The sequence below is a fragment of the Calypte anna genome, chromosome 5, assembly GCF_003957555.1.
Source record: "Calypte anna isolate BGI_N300 chromosome 5, bCalAnn1_v1.p, whole genome shotgun sequence".
Classification (NCBI taxonomy): domain Eukaryota; kingdom Metazoa; phylum Chordata; class Aves; order Apodiformes; family Trochilidae; genus Calypte; species Calypte anna.
In genome coordinates, this window is record NC_044250.1 from 13,702,621 (window position 1) to 13,718,802 (window position 16,182).

Below are 16,182 nucleotides of genomic sequence, written 5' to 3' on the forward strand. Positions count from 1 at the left end.
TAAGGCTAGGACTGAATTTTGAGAGTTTAAAGAATCCCTTTATAAGTCTTTTCTCAGGTGACTGATTTCTTCCTTCATCTCATTAGAAGCCTCCAGCAGATGCTGCTTCCCCAGCAGAAGCCACACTTGACTTGTTAAAGCCATCTTGAAACTACCCTGTCATTTCTTCCCTCATTGCAGCCATGACAAAGCCTGAAGAATATTTATCAAGAAGCAGATGCAGCAGCTTTTTATAGTTCAGCATAGATCATTAATCTCTTTGAAGAGTTTTCCCAATCTTCTCCAGCTTTATTCTGTTTGTTTAACTCTCAGATGGTTGCTCTGTGGAGCTCTGAGTAATTGCAGATTAACTGCTTTTCAATATTAATGGCTCTTCATTAATGCACCAGGCTCTCTCCCCTTCAGAGCCCAGGCAATAGCTGTTATTATTATACTTTTCTTTAGGTTTTTGGGCCAAAATACAATTAGATGAGTCCAAATCTTTTGTCTGCCATGGCTGCTTGGTAGCACCAGTATTACAGAGCAAGAGCAATTCCCTCCTCCAGCCAAATGTAGAGCTTCCTCCCAGAGATGCTGCTCCTGAACCACCCCAAAGGCAGTGTCCCCAAAGACAGGTAGGGCCACCCCTCCAATGTCTCCATCCTTCTAGGAGGGATCTTGACTTCTGTAACTCCAAGGCAGGGCAGAACACGTGGCCACAAAAACCTTCCAGATTGCATGAAACCTGCCCAGAAGTGACATGAGGGCTGCAACCCAGCCTTGATCAGGGTTGTGTGATCTGCTCATGGCATGAAACCCTCAGCCCCTCCACCCTGACAGCACCTCCAGGTTGCAGGAGTGCAAACTGAGCTGAACCACAGCAGAACCACTCCAGGGGGATGGGGCCAGCACTGTGCTGCCTCATCTGAGTGGTCCGTGGGGATGGCCACTGGCAAGTCCCATCCTCTGAGCCATATCTTGGGGTGCACAAGTCAGCATGGACTGGGGATGAAGCTATGCAGACAATCAGTGGCTGATTTTGCCATCTCATTTAGCCTCAAGCCAGGACATGGATCATGCTCATCCCAGAGACACTGGAGAGACAGCTTTGTATGTCCAACACCTTCCCTCATCTGCTCATCCTCTTTCCTCTTAGGAGGTTTCAAGCTCACAGTCTTGTTTAAAAGCCTTCCCAGGACACATAAGGATTTCCCAAGAACTCACCTCTTGCAGAGCTACTCAGACCCAAAGAAAATGCCCACCCTGAAGTGCTGGCAGTTCAATCCTCTGCTTCAAAAACATCAACAGACTCTGTGTTTTTCCACGAGCTTGGAGCTCTGTGTATTTCCCCTTGGCTCCCAAGTGGCTGGGATGAGCTGGACCTATGCTGTCCCCTCCACCATCCTCTGCTCTGCATCCAGCCTTGCTCCAGGTTGCCAGTCCAGCTCATCTCTTGGCCAAAAAGAGCACCCAGTCCCCTCTCTGCTGACACCCATCTTGGACCAACATGCCAGTTCCTGCTGACCACAAGCCCCTCATCCCTCTGCAACCTCCCCACTGGCTGATGGAGAAGCCCCTCAGCTATCTGGAGGGCAGGGGCAGCTTGAGCTGGGACTTCAACCCCAGAGTTTTGTCAACGAGGTCTGGAGGCTGCAGGCTGTGCCACTGGGCTAGTGGCCGGCGTGGGTTGGCCAGCATGTCAGCCCAGTGCCTCAGCTGGTTGCCTGTGGCCCGGCAGCCCAGGAAGAGTTTGCCAATGGGCTCGTTCTTGGTCACTCTGTCGTGATCCCAGACGGAGATGACCACATCCACGTTCTGAAAGGGGGGGGACAAGAAAGAAGAGGGTCAGGAGGAGGGGGTGTCACTGCCCTGGGGACCCAGTCCACCCCTGGGTGCTGCAGGGAAACCCACCTGGATCTGACTGAAAGGCACTTCAAAAATAAACACCTCGTTGAAGTAAGGGCTTAAGGTGTTTTTCTTTATACTTGTTGTCTTCTTCTTCCATTTCTTCCTGTTCAGGATGAGATGCACCTTGACAAAAGGATCTGAAGAGAGAGAGGACATGGCTGGTACAAGTGACCATTTCCATTGAGGAGCTCAGCCATGAAACAGTTTTCCTGGGCCATTCCCAAGCAGAGCATTGCATTGTGCTTGTCACTCCTCCTGGTGAGCATCCACCCCTCTTGCCTTTGCCAGCCAGCCCAGAGCTCACTTCCTCCTGCCTCCTCCTTCCACAAGCTGCCCATGTCACCCAACCATGATGTCTCCTCCTGGAATATTCCCCCATTTCTGCCCAAAGCTGGAGTATCTCTGCTGGGGAAGCCAGAAGCTGGCCATGGGCTGGGTATGGTGGTGGGAGAGGGAAACATTTTCCTGCACCAAAAGCTCTCAAGGCTTTGCAGCTCTGGGTGTCATCATTAAGGGGGGGATCTAAACACCAGCAGTCCTTGCTGACCTGAGAGGCCACGGGAATCCATCTGCTTCAGCTTCCTGGCTTCCAGGATAAGCACTGTGAGCTTGCTGGTGCTGGGGACGTAGCGCAGAGAGAAGCAGATCTCCCCCAGCTGCTCTTCCTGATGGAGAGATGCCAGCAATGAGCACCAGGCAGAGGAGCTGGCCCTGGGGCTGGAGGATTAACCCCCAAGGGGTTGCTTCTTGGGGGGTGAGAGGAAGAGAAGCAAAAGCAACAGTGCAGCCCTCCCTGCAGAGCTTCCCACCCACCAGGACCAACCTCCACTTTCCTGGCTGCCACGAGGTCACCCCACTCCTCGATGACGTGCTGGAGGCTGACACTGGCCAGGGGCAAGCGGACCTCACCGATGATGGCATCCTTGGTGAAACGGTTGAAGTCATAGATCTGCATCACCAGGGTGGACTCGGGCACCTCTGCCTGGGCTACCTGCAGAAGGGGACCCAAAAGCCCAGAACTCACCCTCGGTGGCAGCCCTGCCTCATGGCATGGGGCAGCAAATGCAAGAATAGGTCTTTCTCTCTGATACGTCCCCCATCCTGCTTGCAAAGGCAACTCCCTGCCTGGAGAGGCAGGTGTCCAGGGGGCAATGGCCATGGAACCCTCCTGACAGGACCATAAAACCACCAGCAGCCACAGTTCCCTACCTGGAAAGTAAAGGTCTCGTTGAAGACAGGGTTCAAGGTCTTGCGGAAAACCTTGGTCTCGTACTTCTTCTTCGTATCAGAAGTTAGGTAGAGGATCACGTATGGATCAGATGTTCCTCCACTATCCATGGCCTTCAGCTCTGCTGCCTGCTTCACGCCAACTTTCAGCTTAAACGGAGGGATGCACAAGATCACCAGGTGGAAGAGGAGGAAGCCAGATGAGCAGGGGCTCAGCGAGGAAGAAGCAAACGCAGCAGGGAGGATGCTTCCACCCCACATGGGGATGAAAACCAGCAGCCTGGGGGCAGGGGGAAGGTGCAAGCAGGTATGGTCGACCTCAGTGGGTGGAAAAGAGGGGCAATGCAAGAGCAAAGCCCTTTCCTTCCCATGTCATAGCCACAAGCATCCCACCTCCTGAGCACGGAAGTTGTACTCCAGGGAATATTGCAGCTTTCCTCGCCCTGTCTGCTCCACACCCCGCTCCAGATCCTCCATCTCAGGCTGGACCTGTGGCAGAGAGCAGCAGTACCCTCAGGATGTGCTCCCATCACACCTGGGACCACGCAGCACAGCAGGAAACCTGCCAGGGAGAAGGGAGAGGTAAGAGAGAGGGAAGCAGAACCCACCAGGTTGGCCATGGTGGAGTTGCTGATGGGATGCAAGCTGACTCTCTCCTTCTTCTTGGGCTTCTTCTTGTGACAGCAGCAGCTGATGATGCAGATGAGCAAGAGGAGGAGGAGAACAGCCACTGCCACAGCCACAGAGATGAGTGCCCATTTGGGTACTGGTCCAAAGTTCAGGGAGTGGAGATGGACAGAGGAGTTAACCACAAGCAAAACCATGTACAGTGTCTTTAAACCCTTTCCCCGAGCTTCAGCATTAAGGAGCTTCCTTTCAAAATTCTCCCCACAGCCCCAGATAGGTTTCATGAAAGGAGACTGCAACTGGAGCCCATGGCCCAAAGAGGCACCACACCAACCTGCTGTCCTGGAGCTCTGCAGCATCCCCATCCCCACCCCCACAGATCTTGCTGGAAAGAAAGGGAGCTGAGGAGAGGAAGAAGTGGAAATGAAGCCTCAGAGCCTGGGAACAACACAGCCCAGGAGAGCCAGGCAATCACCACCATACTCACATGGGACCTGGGTAAACCAGCTGCCCAGGAAGCCTGGCCCAGCTGGGGTGGCCATGGGGCTGGCTGGGGTGGCTGTCACCCTCCCTTTCCTGGCTGCCATCACCTGGGGATACAAGAAAAATTCAGAGGGTGAGGATTTCCTTTCCAGAGGCATGTGCGTGCAGCTGGTGGCCCAGGGCTCTAATGAAAGCAAACACAATTAAAAAGGTAGAGCCCTGAGGAAGTATTTAGGGCTTGGCCACTTGGGCAATGAGGCATGAAATGAAGCAGGAGGGAGCCACAGGCTCTGTGCCAGACACCCTCTTGACCATGGGCTTTTTATTTATATCACTGCAAGCTTGCATTCAGAAATGCAGGGAGCAGGGGGGATGTATTAGGGAGTTTCCCTGATTTTCAAGGTGAATCACTTGGCTTTTAAGGGGTGAAAAAACAAGAGCTGTTTTGTGCTGGCTCCTCCCTGGCCAGGCAACGGAGCTTGCCAAGGGTTTGCCCAGCCCCAGGCAAGCCCCACCATTAGCTAACAACATTTTTTGGCTGTTTTTCCCCCTCACACAGAGCAAGAAGGTTTACTCCTGGTCTTGCTGGGAGGCTGGTGCCCATGTTGCAGGTGGCAGTGGTACACCACTGGCACACCAGCTCAGGAATTCAGCAAACGAGTGCAGATGGCAACACTGCCATGGCTTCATGGAAGGCTTCACATTTCAAGCAGAAGGAGTTTTCATTACTGCTCCCCCCAGAGCAAGGCTGAACACTTCCTCATAGCCAAAACATCCTTCTTACCCCCTTTACCACCACTGCCTCACTCTGCCCATGCTGAACCCCTTCTGCAGGGCCATGGATCCTTCCAGAAGATCCTCCCAGGGAGAAACCACCTCTGTGCTTCTCTCTCTGAACCTGCAAAGCCAACAAAGCCTTCCAGTTTTCCAGCACTGAGCTTTGCCAGGTGCAGGCACACAGCTCAAAGGATGTGGGAATTGCTGCCATCCCTGAGGCTGGGTCAGTGATGTGCAGGTTAAGTGACTTGTCCAGGGCCACCAAGGACATCTGTGTCACTGGGCACACAAGTTCCACTTACAGCTTCATCACCAGCAGCTTTAATGATCAATTCCTTCTGGTGCCACAAAGGGAAATTGGTGGCTGCCCACACACCTGTGATATTTAGGAGGAGCTGGGCTGTGGCTCTGGGTGGACACAACAGCACAGGTGAGCACCCACCTGCTACAGAATCAGCATTTTTTTGCTCCCAGTCCTCTATGGGCTGTGGCACATCAGTGTGACATTGGCCCTGGTTTAAAAAATCCCATCCCAGCCCTGTAGGGTGGCCTGAGCCCCCGTTTTGTGGAGACTGGGGACAGCCCTGCTGCGGTCTGGGAGAGGCAGTGCAGCCTCAGGGGGTTCTGCAGGGAGCACTGGAGCATCCCTGCTCCTGGAAAAGCAGCTGGGACATCCCTTCTTCTCACTCCCACCCTAAACCCAGACTTACCAGTGGGTCTCAGGCTGTTTTCCCCTCCAGCTGGCCTCCTGCTCCAGCTCTGTGTGCCAGGGCCATGCTGCAGGCTGAGATGGGACCTGCCAGGCACAGAGCCCAGGGAACAACAGTGATGGTGGCTGTTTCCCAAACAGGAAAGTCAGCTTTGTCAGCCCAGGAACCGGAACCCAGCAGCTCAGAAACTCTTTCAGCCCCTCCTTGAAGGTGACCAAAGCAGTGCTCACCCAGGTTAAAAGCCAGGAGGGAACTCCCTGCTGGACCAGGAAACTAAAGCTGTTTTTGCTGAAGCCATCAGGCATCACTGCCCAGCTCTGCCCTCCCAAGGATTTTTGCTTCTTCAGGTTATTTCTGCTGTGGTGCTGGGTTGGACCATGTGGCTGAAGGCACTAAGCACAAAAGTGCACAGACAGATGCTTGGAAGAGTGTGGAGAGACACCTGGAAGAGTGTGGATACTTGTAAGAGGACAGGTCCATGGCTGCATCCACCTCTGGTGAGTTCTGGTCCCAAGGAACCCAGCTCGTTGGCCTATAGGAGCATGCAGAGATTTTATAATCTTTAAGATCCCTTCCAACCCAAACCATTCAATGCTTCTATGATATCTCCTATGGCAGGAGCCAGGAGCCAATCAGTCACAAAAATGCTAAAAATCTTTACCAACTTCTGCATTTGAGAATATATTAGTATGACAGTCATTAGAACTTTTTTTTTTTCTTAATTAAAAGGAAAGGTCTTGAAGCCTGTTTTCAGGATTAAGCTTAGTTTCCCAATTCCATTAAAATGGATTTCAGTAACTGATGAAAAATTCAAGCTGCAGAATACACCCTATAGTTGAGCATATTCCACTCATACTTGATTCCTTGGCTAGTGTCAAGAATAAGCTGGTTTTACCCTCAAAAAACAATTGAAAGAAGTGTATGATTTGCATATAAACATGCCACAGTCACCTCTAGAACCCTAGAAAACACTAAATAAAACACTACATCAGCTCTGATGCAGGCAGATTTGGGGACAGTGATGCTCTGGGTTATTTTCCAGCAGTAGGGCAGGGACGTGCTGCTGCTGGACAAGGGAAAAGCTGCAGGATGGCAGCCACCCCACTCCACCAGCCCCCTCTGTCCCCCCAAATACCTGCAGGGCAGAAAGGGCACGTGAAATAACAAGCTTCACAGGGCTGGGAGATGCACAGCCTGGCCAAGCTCCCAGCCCAAAAATCAGCCCAGCAGCACCTATCAGGAAGCATCCAGGAAAAAAAAGGTAAGGGTCCTGGATTACAGTAAAACTGGGAATGTGGCAAACCCCACACTCCACACCAGCTCCTCTCCCTGCCTCTGCCTGCATCCTCTGCAAGCTGCCCTTGGTCAGGTGCCTCTATATTTTTGCTCAAAACTACAACCATGGAGTAACTCAAGGGCTGGGAAATGAGGGGTCTGGTGGCAGGCTAGAAATACCCCAACTACAGAAACAGCCACGGGCACAGTGCCCACGGGTGGTGAGTGATGAGTGAGCTCTGAGATTCCCTGAACAGCACAAAATCATAGAATGTCTTTTGGTTGGAACAGACCTTCAAGATCTTCCAAGTCCAACCTTTGTCCAGCACTGTCCCACTAAACCACATTCCTAAGGACCAAGTAGGTCCACAAGCCATCACCACATGGTGACTCCACCCTGGGCAGATTATTCCAATGTCTGACAACCTAATATCCAGCCTAAACCTCCCCTGGCATAGCTTGCAGCCATTTCCTCTGGTCCTGTCAGACCACCAAGCAGAAGACCACCAAACACCCTTTGAGGTGGTGGTTGAAGGGAGCAATTGAGGTCTCCTCTCAGCCTCCCCTCCTCCAGACTGAACCACCCCATCTCCCTCAGCATCTCCTCACCGGACTTGTGCTCCAAGCCCCACTGCCCTTTTCTGGACACACTCCAACACTTCTGTGTCCTCCTCACAGTGAGGTGCCCAAAACCCAAAACAACATCCAAGGTGTGGCCTCTCCAATGCTGAGCACAGGGTGACCATCACCTCCCTGTTCCTGCTGGCCACCGTGTTCCTCACACAAGCCAGGATGCCACTGGCCCTCTTGGCCACCTGTGCACACTGCTGTCTGTCAACCAACACCCCCAGGTCCCTTTCCAACCACCCATCCCCACATCTGTAGCTCTCCATGGGGTTGTTATGACCCAAGTGCCCCCCACCGAACCCCACACAATGAACCTGGGCCCATTGATCCAACCCACCCAGGTCCCACTGTTGGGCTCCCCTGCCCTCCAGCAGGTTCACACCCCCACCTAACCCGGTACCACCTGCCAGGTGCTCCCCATGCCCTCTCCCAGGTCACTGATGATGTTACAGAACCAGACCCAGTGACCACCAGAACCACCACCTGTGACCAGGCCCCAGGCAGATTTGGTTCCGTCCAACACCCCTCTGCTGGTCCGGACATCCTGACAGTTCTGTATATGTTTTGCCTTTGTGCAATCACTTTCTGAACCAGAACCGGGCCCAGCCTCTTCTCCCACCAGCCTGGCCCAGACCAGAGCAGGTCAGGGCAGCCTGAGCCACCGCTGGGAGAGGGTCTGGGCCGGTCCCGGTGCCGGCTGAAAGGGAGCGTTGGCCGGACCCGGTGCCGGTTGAGAGAGGGAGTCTGGGCCGGGTTCGGGGCTGGTTCGGAGAGGGAGCCTGGGCCGGGCCCGGTGCCGGCGGGCAGAGGGAGTGTGGACTAGTCCCGGTGCCGGTTTGCAGAGGGAATCTGGGCCGGACCCGCCCGTGCCTACAACTCCCGTCAGGACGCGGAGCTGCGCTCCAGCCCCCCGGCTCCCGCCCCTTCCTGCCGGTTCGGGAGGGGAAATATAAACGGGCTGCGGCCGGGGCCCGGTCCGGCTGGTGCCGGCGGACGGGCTGCTGCGGGAGCAGAGGTGAGTCCGGGTCCGTGTGCGGGTCCAGGTCCGTGTGCGGGTCCAGGTCCGTGTGCGGGTCCAGATCCGTGTGCGGGTCCAGATCCGTGTGCGGGTCCAGATCCGTGTGCGGGTCCAGGTCCGTGTGTGGGTCCAGGTCCGTGTGTGGTAGGCGGTCCCGCTCCGTACTGCGGATCGCTCCGGAACCGGGGGGGGGGAGGAGTCGGGGAGTGTGGGGTCTGCGAGGTTTGAAAAGGCAGAAGGGACCCCAGAGGTGGTGTTCCCTCTCCGGGAAAGGCTCCCCAGCTCTGTTCTCCTCCTCTCGCATCGTTTTCCCTTTGAAATCCCCGCTGGAATCCTTCCGAGCAGGGTTGGGAGCAGAGGGGGGTGCTCAGCATCTGGTGCTCCCCCCCTTCACTTCGGATCCCCGAGGAGGGCACATGCAAGAACCGAACCCCTGTGGCAAAGGCTTCAGCCCTCAGGGCTGGCATCAGCCGAGTGCATTCCGTAGAAATTCCAAGTCCCCTTGGAAGGGACCTCAGGGATCACCTGCTCCCCTTCCTCATGTTATCCTTTATCTGAGCTGTCTCAGCACCCTGCCGAGCTGAGGCTTAAAACTTTGCAAAGTGGGGGAATCCCCCACTTCCCCAGGGACACCATTCCAATTTCTGCCAGCCCAGGCAACAGATTGCACAGCCCCTGGATAATAAAAATTACTTAAAGAACATTGTGGCAAAAGAAAGGTCTCTCTGAAAAGCCTGACCTGGCCTTTACACTGCATGTGGGCTTTGGGCTGTCCTTGCACAGACCCCCACCCCAGTAATCAGGTAGGGCAGGATCTGATAAATGGGGTTTTAACCTCTGTGCCCATTCCCAGCACATCTGTGCAGAGACATCATTGCTGCCTCTGCTCTCCAGAGAAACCCCACAGCATACTTGTAGGAGCTGCTGAGTTAAAAAACCCCTGTGGCATCCCCTTTGCTGGGAATAGTTCCTACCCCACAACCTGAATCCTAAATGTCCACTTTTAACACTGACTAATGCACAGAAATGGAAGTGTGGAGCACGGGGCTTACAGAAACCACAGGACCTGGGTCTACAAAAATAAATAGGATTTTTTGTTCAGCTGCTGGAGACAGATAGAACATAAACCCCCCCATGACTTTCATCTGCCAGACCTGGTTAGGCACAGCCTACACCAAACCTTTAGTGTAGAGCCTGGATTATGTAGGGCTGTGGAAGGACAGCCCAGCCCCACCAGTGCTTTTCCCAAGCCCTAACCACACATCTCGACTTACTCAGACCTTATACAGCTGCAGATGAGCTGCTCACACAGTGAACTTGCTTATTTATACAGTGAACTTGCTTATTTATGGGTACAAATTCACCATTCAAGCAAAAAAAAATTAGTAAGGAAGGCAGTAAGGATGTGAACCTATAAAATCTATTTTGGTCTATCTGATGTATTTTGGGGTTTTTAGACCCAATGAACCTCCAAGCCTGAGTGCATAAAGACAGACTTACACTGTTAGGAAAGCAGCTCCATTTTCAGCAGTTCCATCCAGAGAAAAATATTCTTCAGGGGTGTGTGTGGGATCTGTGGTCGAAAAGCCACAGATGAAGTGATTTTTTCATCATACTTAATTAGAACTGTTGGACCAGGTGTTCTCAGAGCAGAAGCAGGTTCATTTGGGGTGCTCCACTTGGTGATTAGGATGTCCCATGTCTTTTCCACTCTTCCCCCCCCTTTCTGGATTGTCTCTATTAAAGTGTCTCAATTTAATTGGGTATTTTCTCTTCAAGGCTGAAAGTGGAAGATGGCAGAGCCTGAAAGCACAGTCCTAAACACTGCTGTGAAACAGGTAAAGGGTTGCTCATTACAAAGTGCTCATCCTGTATTTCTTAAGCAGGTTTGGAAATGTTCCCTCAGGAGGGGATGGATGCACCACAACCTGGAGCTGTGGTGACCTGAATTGCTCATGCCTCAGTTTCAGCAGCAGTGACCTGTCCCAGGGCTGCTGGGCACCTGGTCCCAGTGAGCTCCATGGGATTTCCACATGGGAAGAGATCCCAGGGCTGAACCTCCAGTTACATGGGCAGAATGGGTGCATGTGCTCACACTTAAATCCTGGTGTGGCCAGGGAGGGAGCAGCATCTTCTTGTACACGGAGACTTTATTGGGTTCTCCAGAACAGACAGAAAGGATAAAACCACCAGTCCATGTAGAGAAACCCAGACAGGCGGCTGTGGCTGTGCTGTGCCCACAAACACCACAGTTATGAAGCAATCCCCTCTGGTATGTGCCAGCTCAAAGCTTATGCCACTTACCAAACAGGTTAGGGTTTCACAACTGCCTACCCCATCCTTGGTGGCCTGGAAATAAAGATTTGGCTGAGTACCTGTTCTCCAAAGGCCTTCTGGCATCAGGAGCCATAGGTGATGCCTCCAATGCCTGACCCCATCACCCTGCTCAGTGGAATCTTGTGTCCCTTTGCTCACCCCAAATCTCTTTCCTTTGCTTTCCCCCAACCCCTCTTTTTCCCCCTGTACTGCAGAAGGATCCCAGTGAGGCACTGGTCATTGCAGTGACCACCAGGGCCATCTTCAACCTGGAGAAGGAACACAAGCTCTACCTGGAGAAGGGCAAGGAGGAGTACACAAGGCACCAGCAGGCTAACCGGGACAAGCCCCTGCCACCAGGCACAGCCTTTGCCTTCATCCAGGTGAGACCCATGCCTGGACAGGAGCACATGCAGGCACTCATAGACTGGGGGGAAGGCTCAGCTTCCCCAGTTCAGGTCTCAGCTCCCATCATGGGGTGTAGATGTGCCTGTTCTGGCCTCTTGGTCTTGTTGCAGGGCATCAAGACCTGTGCTCCTCACTAGTACCCACATGTGCATCTCCTCCCTGGTGGGGTGTTCTGCTCCCTGCCCTCCTAGTGATGGCTTTTGCAGGATGGTTGGGGCTGTCTGGCTCTCCATGAGGTGCTGGTCCTGCTGTAACTGACAGATGCAGCAAACCACTAACATCTGGATTGCAAAAGAGCCCTGGCCAAAAGCTCCACTAGGGCCTCATCCTCCCCTTACAGGCAGTGCAGTATGTGAACAAAAAGATCCTGGAGAGCAACCCAGCAGAGAAGGACCTCTTTGACATCCTGGTGCTCTCCAACAACAGCCCAGAGAGTGGCACTCGCATCATCAACAGCACCAAGCACTATGGTAAGGGAGACCCCCCCACACCCCGGAGGTGGCTGCTTTTCCCCAGGGGGCTGCAAAGCAGCTAAGGCAGCACAGAGAAGCATCAGGAGCAAATACAGAGCCAGGGGGTACCAGGGGAAGGGGTTCTTTGGGGAACAGGCCCAGTTTCTGCCAGCCTTATGGAGCTTGCTCGGTGTGCCAAGCATTTTGCTCAGCCTGGGGCACTTCAAGCAGCTGCTAAAGAAGCAGAGTGCTGCCAGGAGTGGTCATTTAAGGGGAGGGATGGAGGGAATATTTGGCTGCAGTCTCTGCAGTTTTGTAGGAGCAACAGGGCAAGAAGATGCAGTAAGAACATGGGTGAGTAGCTGGAAAAATTAATTGCCCCAGGCTCTGCAGCAGTGAGACCCAGGGGCAGGAGGGGATTTCAGGGGGGATGTTGCCCCGTAACAGACTTTGCTCACATCCCCTCCCCTGAAGGCCTGGAGATCTCCAAGTTCTGCTTTGTCAGTGATGAGGACTCCACACAGTACCTGAAGTCCCACAGGGTCAAGCTCTTCCTCTCAGCTGACAGGAGAGATGTCTGCAATGCCCTCCGCAGAGGTTTGTTCTCCCCTCCATCCCACATCCCCAAACCCACACATTTCCCAAGCAGCTCAGTACCAGGAGGCAATGCCAGAGCCCAGGCTCTGCCAGGGACATGGTGATTACCAGTACAGTCCTCAATAGTTCAGTCTCTTCTGTCCCCACCAGGAGCCTGCAAACACCCAGGGGTTTCTCAGACACCTTCACAAGTCACTGATGGCTTTGTGCATAGTTCTGGCCATAGCTCTGCACTGAGCTGGGCCTTCCCTGTCTGACATGCAAGCCTTTCTAACCAAAGATGCTGCCCATTTCTGCTCCCCGGATCAGAAATTTCCATAGAAATTTGTTTTCTTGGGACATGCAGAGTTACCATGTCCTCAGTGATAGATTTAAGCACATGCCTGACCTGGATCAGAGGGAGTGCAGTACTAATGGGGTTAATTGCCTCCTTATTAATTTGCTTGGACGTGAGCACATCAGCTGGCCAAGGTCCTTCAAGGTCAGGAGCAAGCCATCTGCAGCCTGGGCTTTCCTCTGATACACAGCACATGGCTGGAGCCTCCTTGAAGAGCATCCTTGCTCTCACAAGTGTCTCATCTGGGCGGGGGGCTGGGTCCATGGATGGGGACAGGCAGGGAGCAGCTTGTGGGAAGAGACCTGTGATTAAACCAATTACCCCAATCAACTGGAGGTGCCAGTCCCTGTTGCTCAACAGCAAGTAGTGCTAAATCTGGGCATTCAAGCCAGACGTGGCAGGGTGAGTATCAGGAGGAGGAGGGCTGCACATGCCTGTACAACCATCCATCATCTCTTACCACCCCTCAGTATTTCTCCAGGTAGCAGTCCCTGACCAGCAGTGCTCCTACATCCATCCCCATCCCACTGGCGAGTAACACAGACCTAGAAAGGCTGGGCTGGCTCCCACAGAAAGCCCCCTGACATTTGCAGTCTGGGATGGGGTTTTCCATGCAGGAGCTGACCCCAGGATGGGGGTGTTCCTCCTGAACCCCCCCCTTGCTCTGTCTCATAGGGGTCTCGGCAGCGCTTGTCTTCCAGCAGGAGGTGCAGGCCCCCAGCACTCCCCTCCGGGTGGTGTTTGATGGAGATGCTGTGCTCTTCTCTGATGAGACAGACCAGGTTTTCCAGGAGCAGGGGCTGGAGGGGGCAGTGCAGTATGAGAGGGCAATGGAGGCCGTGCCTATGGGAGAGGTAAGCAAGCCACCCTCTTTGATGTACATCCAGAGGCTTCGCACCCAGCCTGAGCATCTCCTGCCAGGGCTTTGCCATGAGCTGCAGGGAAAAAGCAAAAAGCAAAAAAGCAGAAATCCTTATAGATTCCCTTGGGATCCCAGGATGGGGCTGGAGATGGAGCTGGCCTGATAAGTGGGCAGCAGCTCCCAAATAACCAGAGTTGTGGTTATCTCCAGTGTCACCTTTTGTAGGCTGGGGCCTCTTGCTGTGCATGTCCCTGCAGAATTTGGATCCAGAGGTACTGTTTGTTGTGCTGTGCCTTCCTGCTCACTTTGGGATTAGGATGATCACCACAATGCTCACCTCCTCCTGAGCACCCCAGTGCACAGCACCAGCCACAGCACTGCCCATTCCCGCACCAGACGGGTGTCCGGGTGCTAAGAAACCTTGGAAGTGGAACAAAGTGCCTCATAGAGGCAGAGATGCCTCTTTTCCACCTGCTCTCAAGTGTCTCCTTGTGCTTCCAGGGTCCTTTGAAGGCTTTTGCCATGCACCTTGGGAAGATGTGCAAGAAGTTCAGCCAGGAAGAATCCCCCATCCGCACCTACCTGGTGACCGCCCGCAGTGGCCGGGACATGGGCATCAGAGCCATCAAGACCCTCAGGGAGTGGGGTCTGGCCATTGATGAGGCTTTCTTCATGGATGGGGCTCCCAAGGGTCCCATCCTCGCCCAAATCCAGCCCCACATTTTCTTTGATGATGGCCTTCATAACATCCAGGGGGCTCAGGACGTGGGTGTCCCCTCTGCCTGGGTCCCTTCCTGCTGCTGATGGGCTCAGAGCAGCCCAGGGGACTGGGACACTTAAAGGCAAAGCCCTCTGGTGGGGTGGGATTTCCAGCAAGCCTCAGGGAAAGGGGGCAAGAGTATTGCATGAGAGTACAGACTACCAGGCAAGACCTGATGCTCATTTCTGCTCCTGACATGAGGTTCCTTAGGATAAAGCAAAGCAGTGCTGTTACTCCAGGAGGGAAGAACACCTTTGACTGTGACTGAGGATCACCACCTACATCCACTGGGACAGCTTTTCTTCAGAGAAATAAATGAAGCTATTGCCCCCCACGTGAACTACAGAAGGTGTGAAACCAAGCACTTAAACACCCTGGCTTTGGCTCTGCTCCGGCAATCTCCAAGATACATCCCCAGGAATGTGGGAATGCCCAAAGGAAGCCCTCGAGACCCTACCTCAGCAGACACCCTCAGCTTGGTTTCCTGAGGAGGCCTTTGGGCAGCTCCAGCCAAACTCAGAAGAGCAAGGGAGACTTCAAAGCTGTAAAAGACTTCTATTTTTTTTAGAAACGGGTGCCCAGGTTGAAGAGAGAAAGCTGTTCCCCCCTTACAGGAAAGATAACAGCACAAGGCACCTTCCCTTAGGCAAGCAGGCTTCTCACAGAGTGCCCACAGGAGACCCTGACCTGTAGGACATTCAGCTCTTGGAGTTGCAGGAGATGGGCCAAGGAGAAGGCTGCAATTCAGGTCTGATGTCCCTTCAGGAGACAGAGCTTCCATGGATGTCCCACCAGGAGGGCACTGGAGCTGGGCTGCCTACAGCACAAGCAACTCTCCTCTGGCTACTGTGACTCTGCTCCTGGTTTTCTTAGGGAGAAAGCACTCCCTCAGGATTCACTGGGAGGTTTCTTTACCCAAGGCTGGGGGTGAGAGGTTGCCACTAGAGGCCACTGTGCTCCCCAAAGAGCACCCCAAAGCCCTGGCACCTTCCCAGAACAGCCTCATAAAAAAAACCCAAAAAAAACTACCTTCAAATGATCTGCTCAGGGCAGTGCCTGCTGGGGTGCAGTGGGACTGTGGACAGAGAAGATGATGGTGGCCTTCTGTTTTTTTAATCTCAGTGTGACCAAAAAGTGGTTGTTGGTTGGTTGGTTTTTTTTTTTTAAAGGCTTCACACGTGTTACTTTCAATAATGCTTTTCTTCCTCCCAGTAAATTAAAAAATAAATGAGCATCCCTGTGTCAGCATTTGGCCCTCAGACCCACACTCAACAGCACAGGAAGAGGGTTGGGATTACTCAGTGCTCCTTTATGGACATTCAGTTATTTTCTCTGTTCTTGTGCTTCAAGATGGGTTAAATACACAAGGAACCTTCAGTGGGCTTTGGATTAAAGCTTTGAGTATCTTCTTGTACCTATGTCCCCAAGCTCACTCTCGCCTCCCGGGTTCCCTGGGCTTGGGGACTCTCCACATCTTATCCTAGCAGGGGAAGCTGCTGTCCCCCTGTGCCACCATCACAGGTCCTGTCCCTGCCACCCTGGGGAGGGCAGGCATGGCTGTGTGCAGGGCTTTGGTAGGAAGCCACCTCCAACAAAGCCCAGCAGGGTTTTGGCACTGGCAATCTGGCCCCTGGCCCGTTTGCTCCATCCAGAAACTGAAATTAGATGTCTGGAGGTAGCAACATCATCAGCTACTCATTGTTTGTTAATAATGCTAAGCACCCATCAGGCTCCATCACTGAGCAAACATTAATTAGGGGATGCTCCAAACAGCCCTGGTGAGCAGGTACTGCTGTTCTGTCCCACTTTTATGCAGGTC

The 16,182-nt window shown here is 53.4% G+C and overlaps 2 protein-coding genes across 3 annotated transcripts; one reads left to right on the forward strand and one right to left on the reverse strand.

Moving 5' to 3' along the window:
* Positions 1–1,560: 1,560 nt before the first annotated feature.
* On the reverse strand, positions 1,561–5,804 carry SYT8 (synaptotagmin 8). The gene is made up of 9 exons (XM_008504689.2): positions 5,712–5,804; positions 4,229–4,408; positions 3,723–3,880; positions 3,508–3,603; positions 3,097–3,264; positions 2,711–2,878; positions 2,435–2,552; positions 1,891–2,024; positions 1,561–1,794 (listed from the first exon to the last, which is right to left on the reverse strand). The coding sequence occupies exons 2-9, from the start codon at positions 4,380–4,382 to the stop codon at positions 1,561–1,563; spliced, it is 1,230 nt and encodes a 409-aa protein (XP_008502911.2). The 5' UTR covers positions 4,383–4,408; positions 5,712–5,804.
* A 2,728-nt stretch (positions 5,805–8,532) lies between these two features.
* LOC103538339 (cytosolic 5'-nucleotidase 1A) lies at positions 8,533–15,377 on the forward strand. Of its 2 annotated transcripts, XM_030451484.1 has the most exons (7): positions 8,533–8,628; positions 10,411–10,469; positions 11,163–11,330; positions 11,696–11,825; positions 12,282–12,404; positions 13,417–13,595; positions 14,105–15,377. In XM_030451484.1, exons 2-7 carry the CDS (start codon positions 10,425–10,427, stop codon positions 14,405–14,407), a joined length of 948 nt encoding a protein of 315 aa, XP_030307344.1. In that variant the 5' UTR covers positions 8,533–8,628; positions 10,411–10,424; the 3' UTR covers positions 14,408–15,377. The 2 variants fall into 2 exon arrangements, with proteins under 2 accessions (XP_030307344.1, XP_030307345.1); XM_030451485.1 differs by lacking the exon at positions 12,282–12,404.
* Positions 15,378–16,182: the final 805 nt, after the last annotated feature.

Bases quoted from the DNA above. Each gene is read 5' to 3' on its own strand.
- SYT8 (XM_008504689.2), bottom strand. From the start codon at position 4,382: ATGCCTCTGGAAAGGAAATCCTCACCCTCTGAATTTTTCTTGTATCCC. The intron at 3,604-3,722 runs GTGGGTTCTGCT...TCTCTGCCACAG, and splicing joins ACTCCACCATGGCCAACCTG to GTCCAGCCTGAGATGGAGGA. The intron at 1,795-1,890 runs GTGGGTTTCCCT...CCCCCCTTTCAG, and splicing joins TGCCTTTCAGTCAGATCCAG to AACGTGGATGTGGTCATCTC.
- LOC103538339 (XM_030451484.1), top strand. From the start codon at position 10,425: ATGGCAGAGCCTGAAAGCACAGTCCTAAACACTGCTGTGAAACAG. The intron at 10,470-11,162 runs GTAAAGGGTTGC...CCTGTACTGCAG, and splicing joins TAAACACTGCTGTGAAACAG to AAGGATCCCAGTGAGGCACT. The intron at 11,331-11,695 runs GTGAGACCCATG...CTCCCCTTACAG, and splicing joins CAGCCTTTGCCTTCATCCAG to GCAGTGCAGTATGTGAACAA.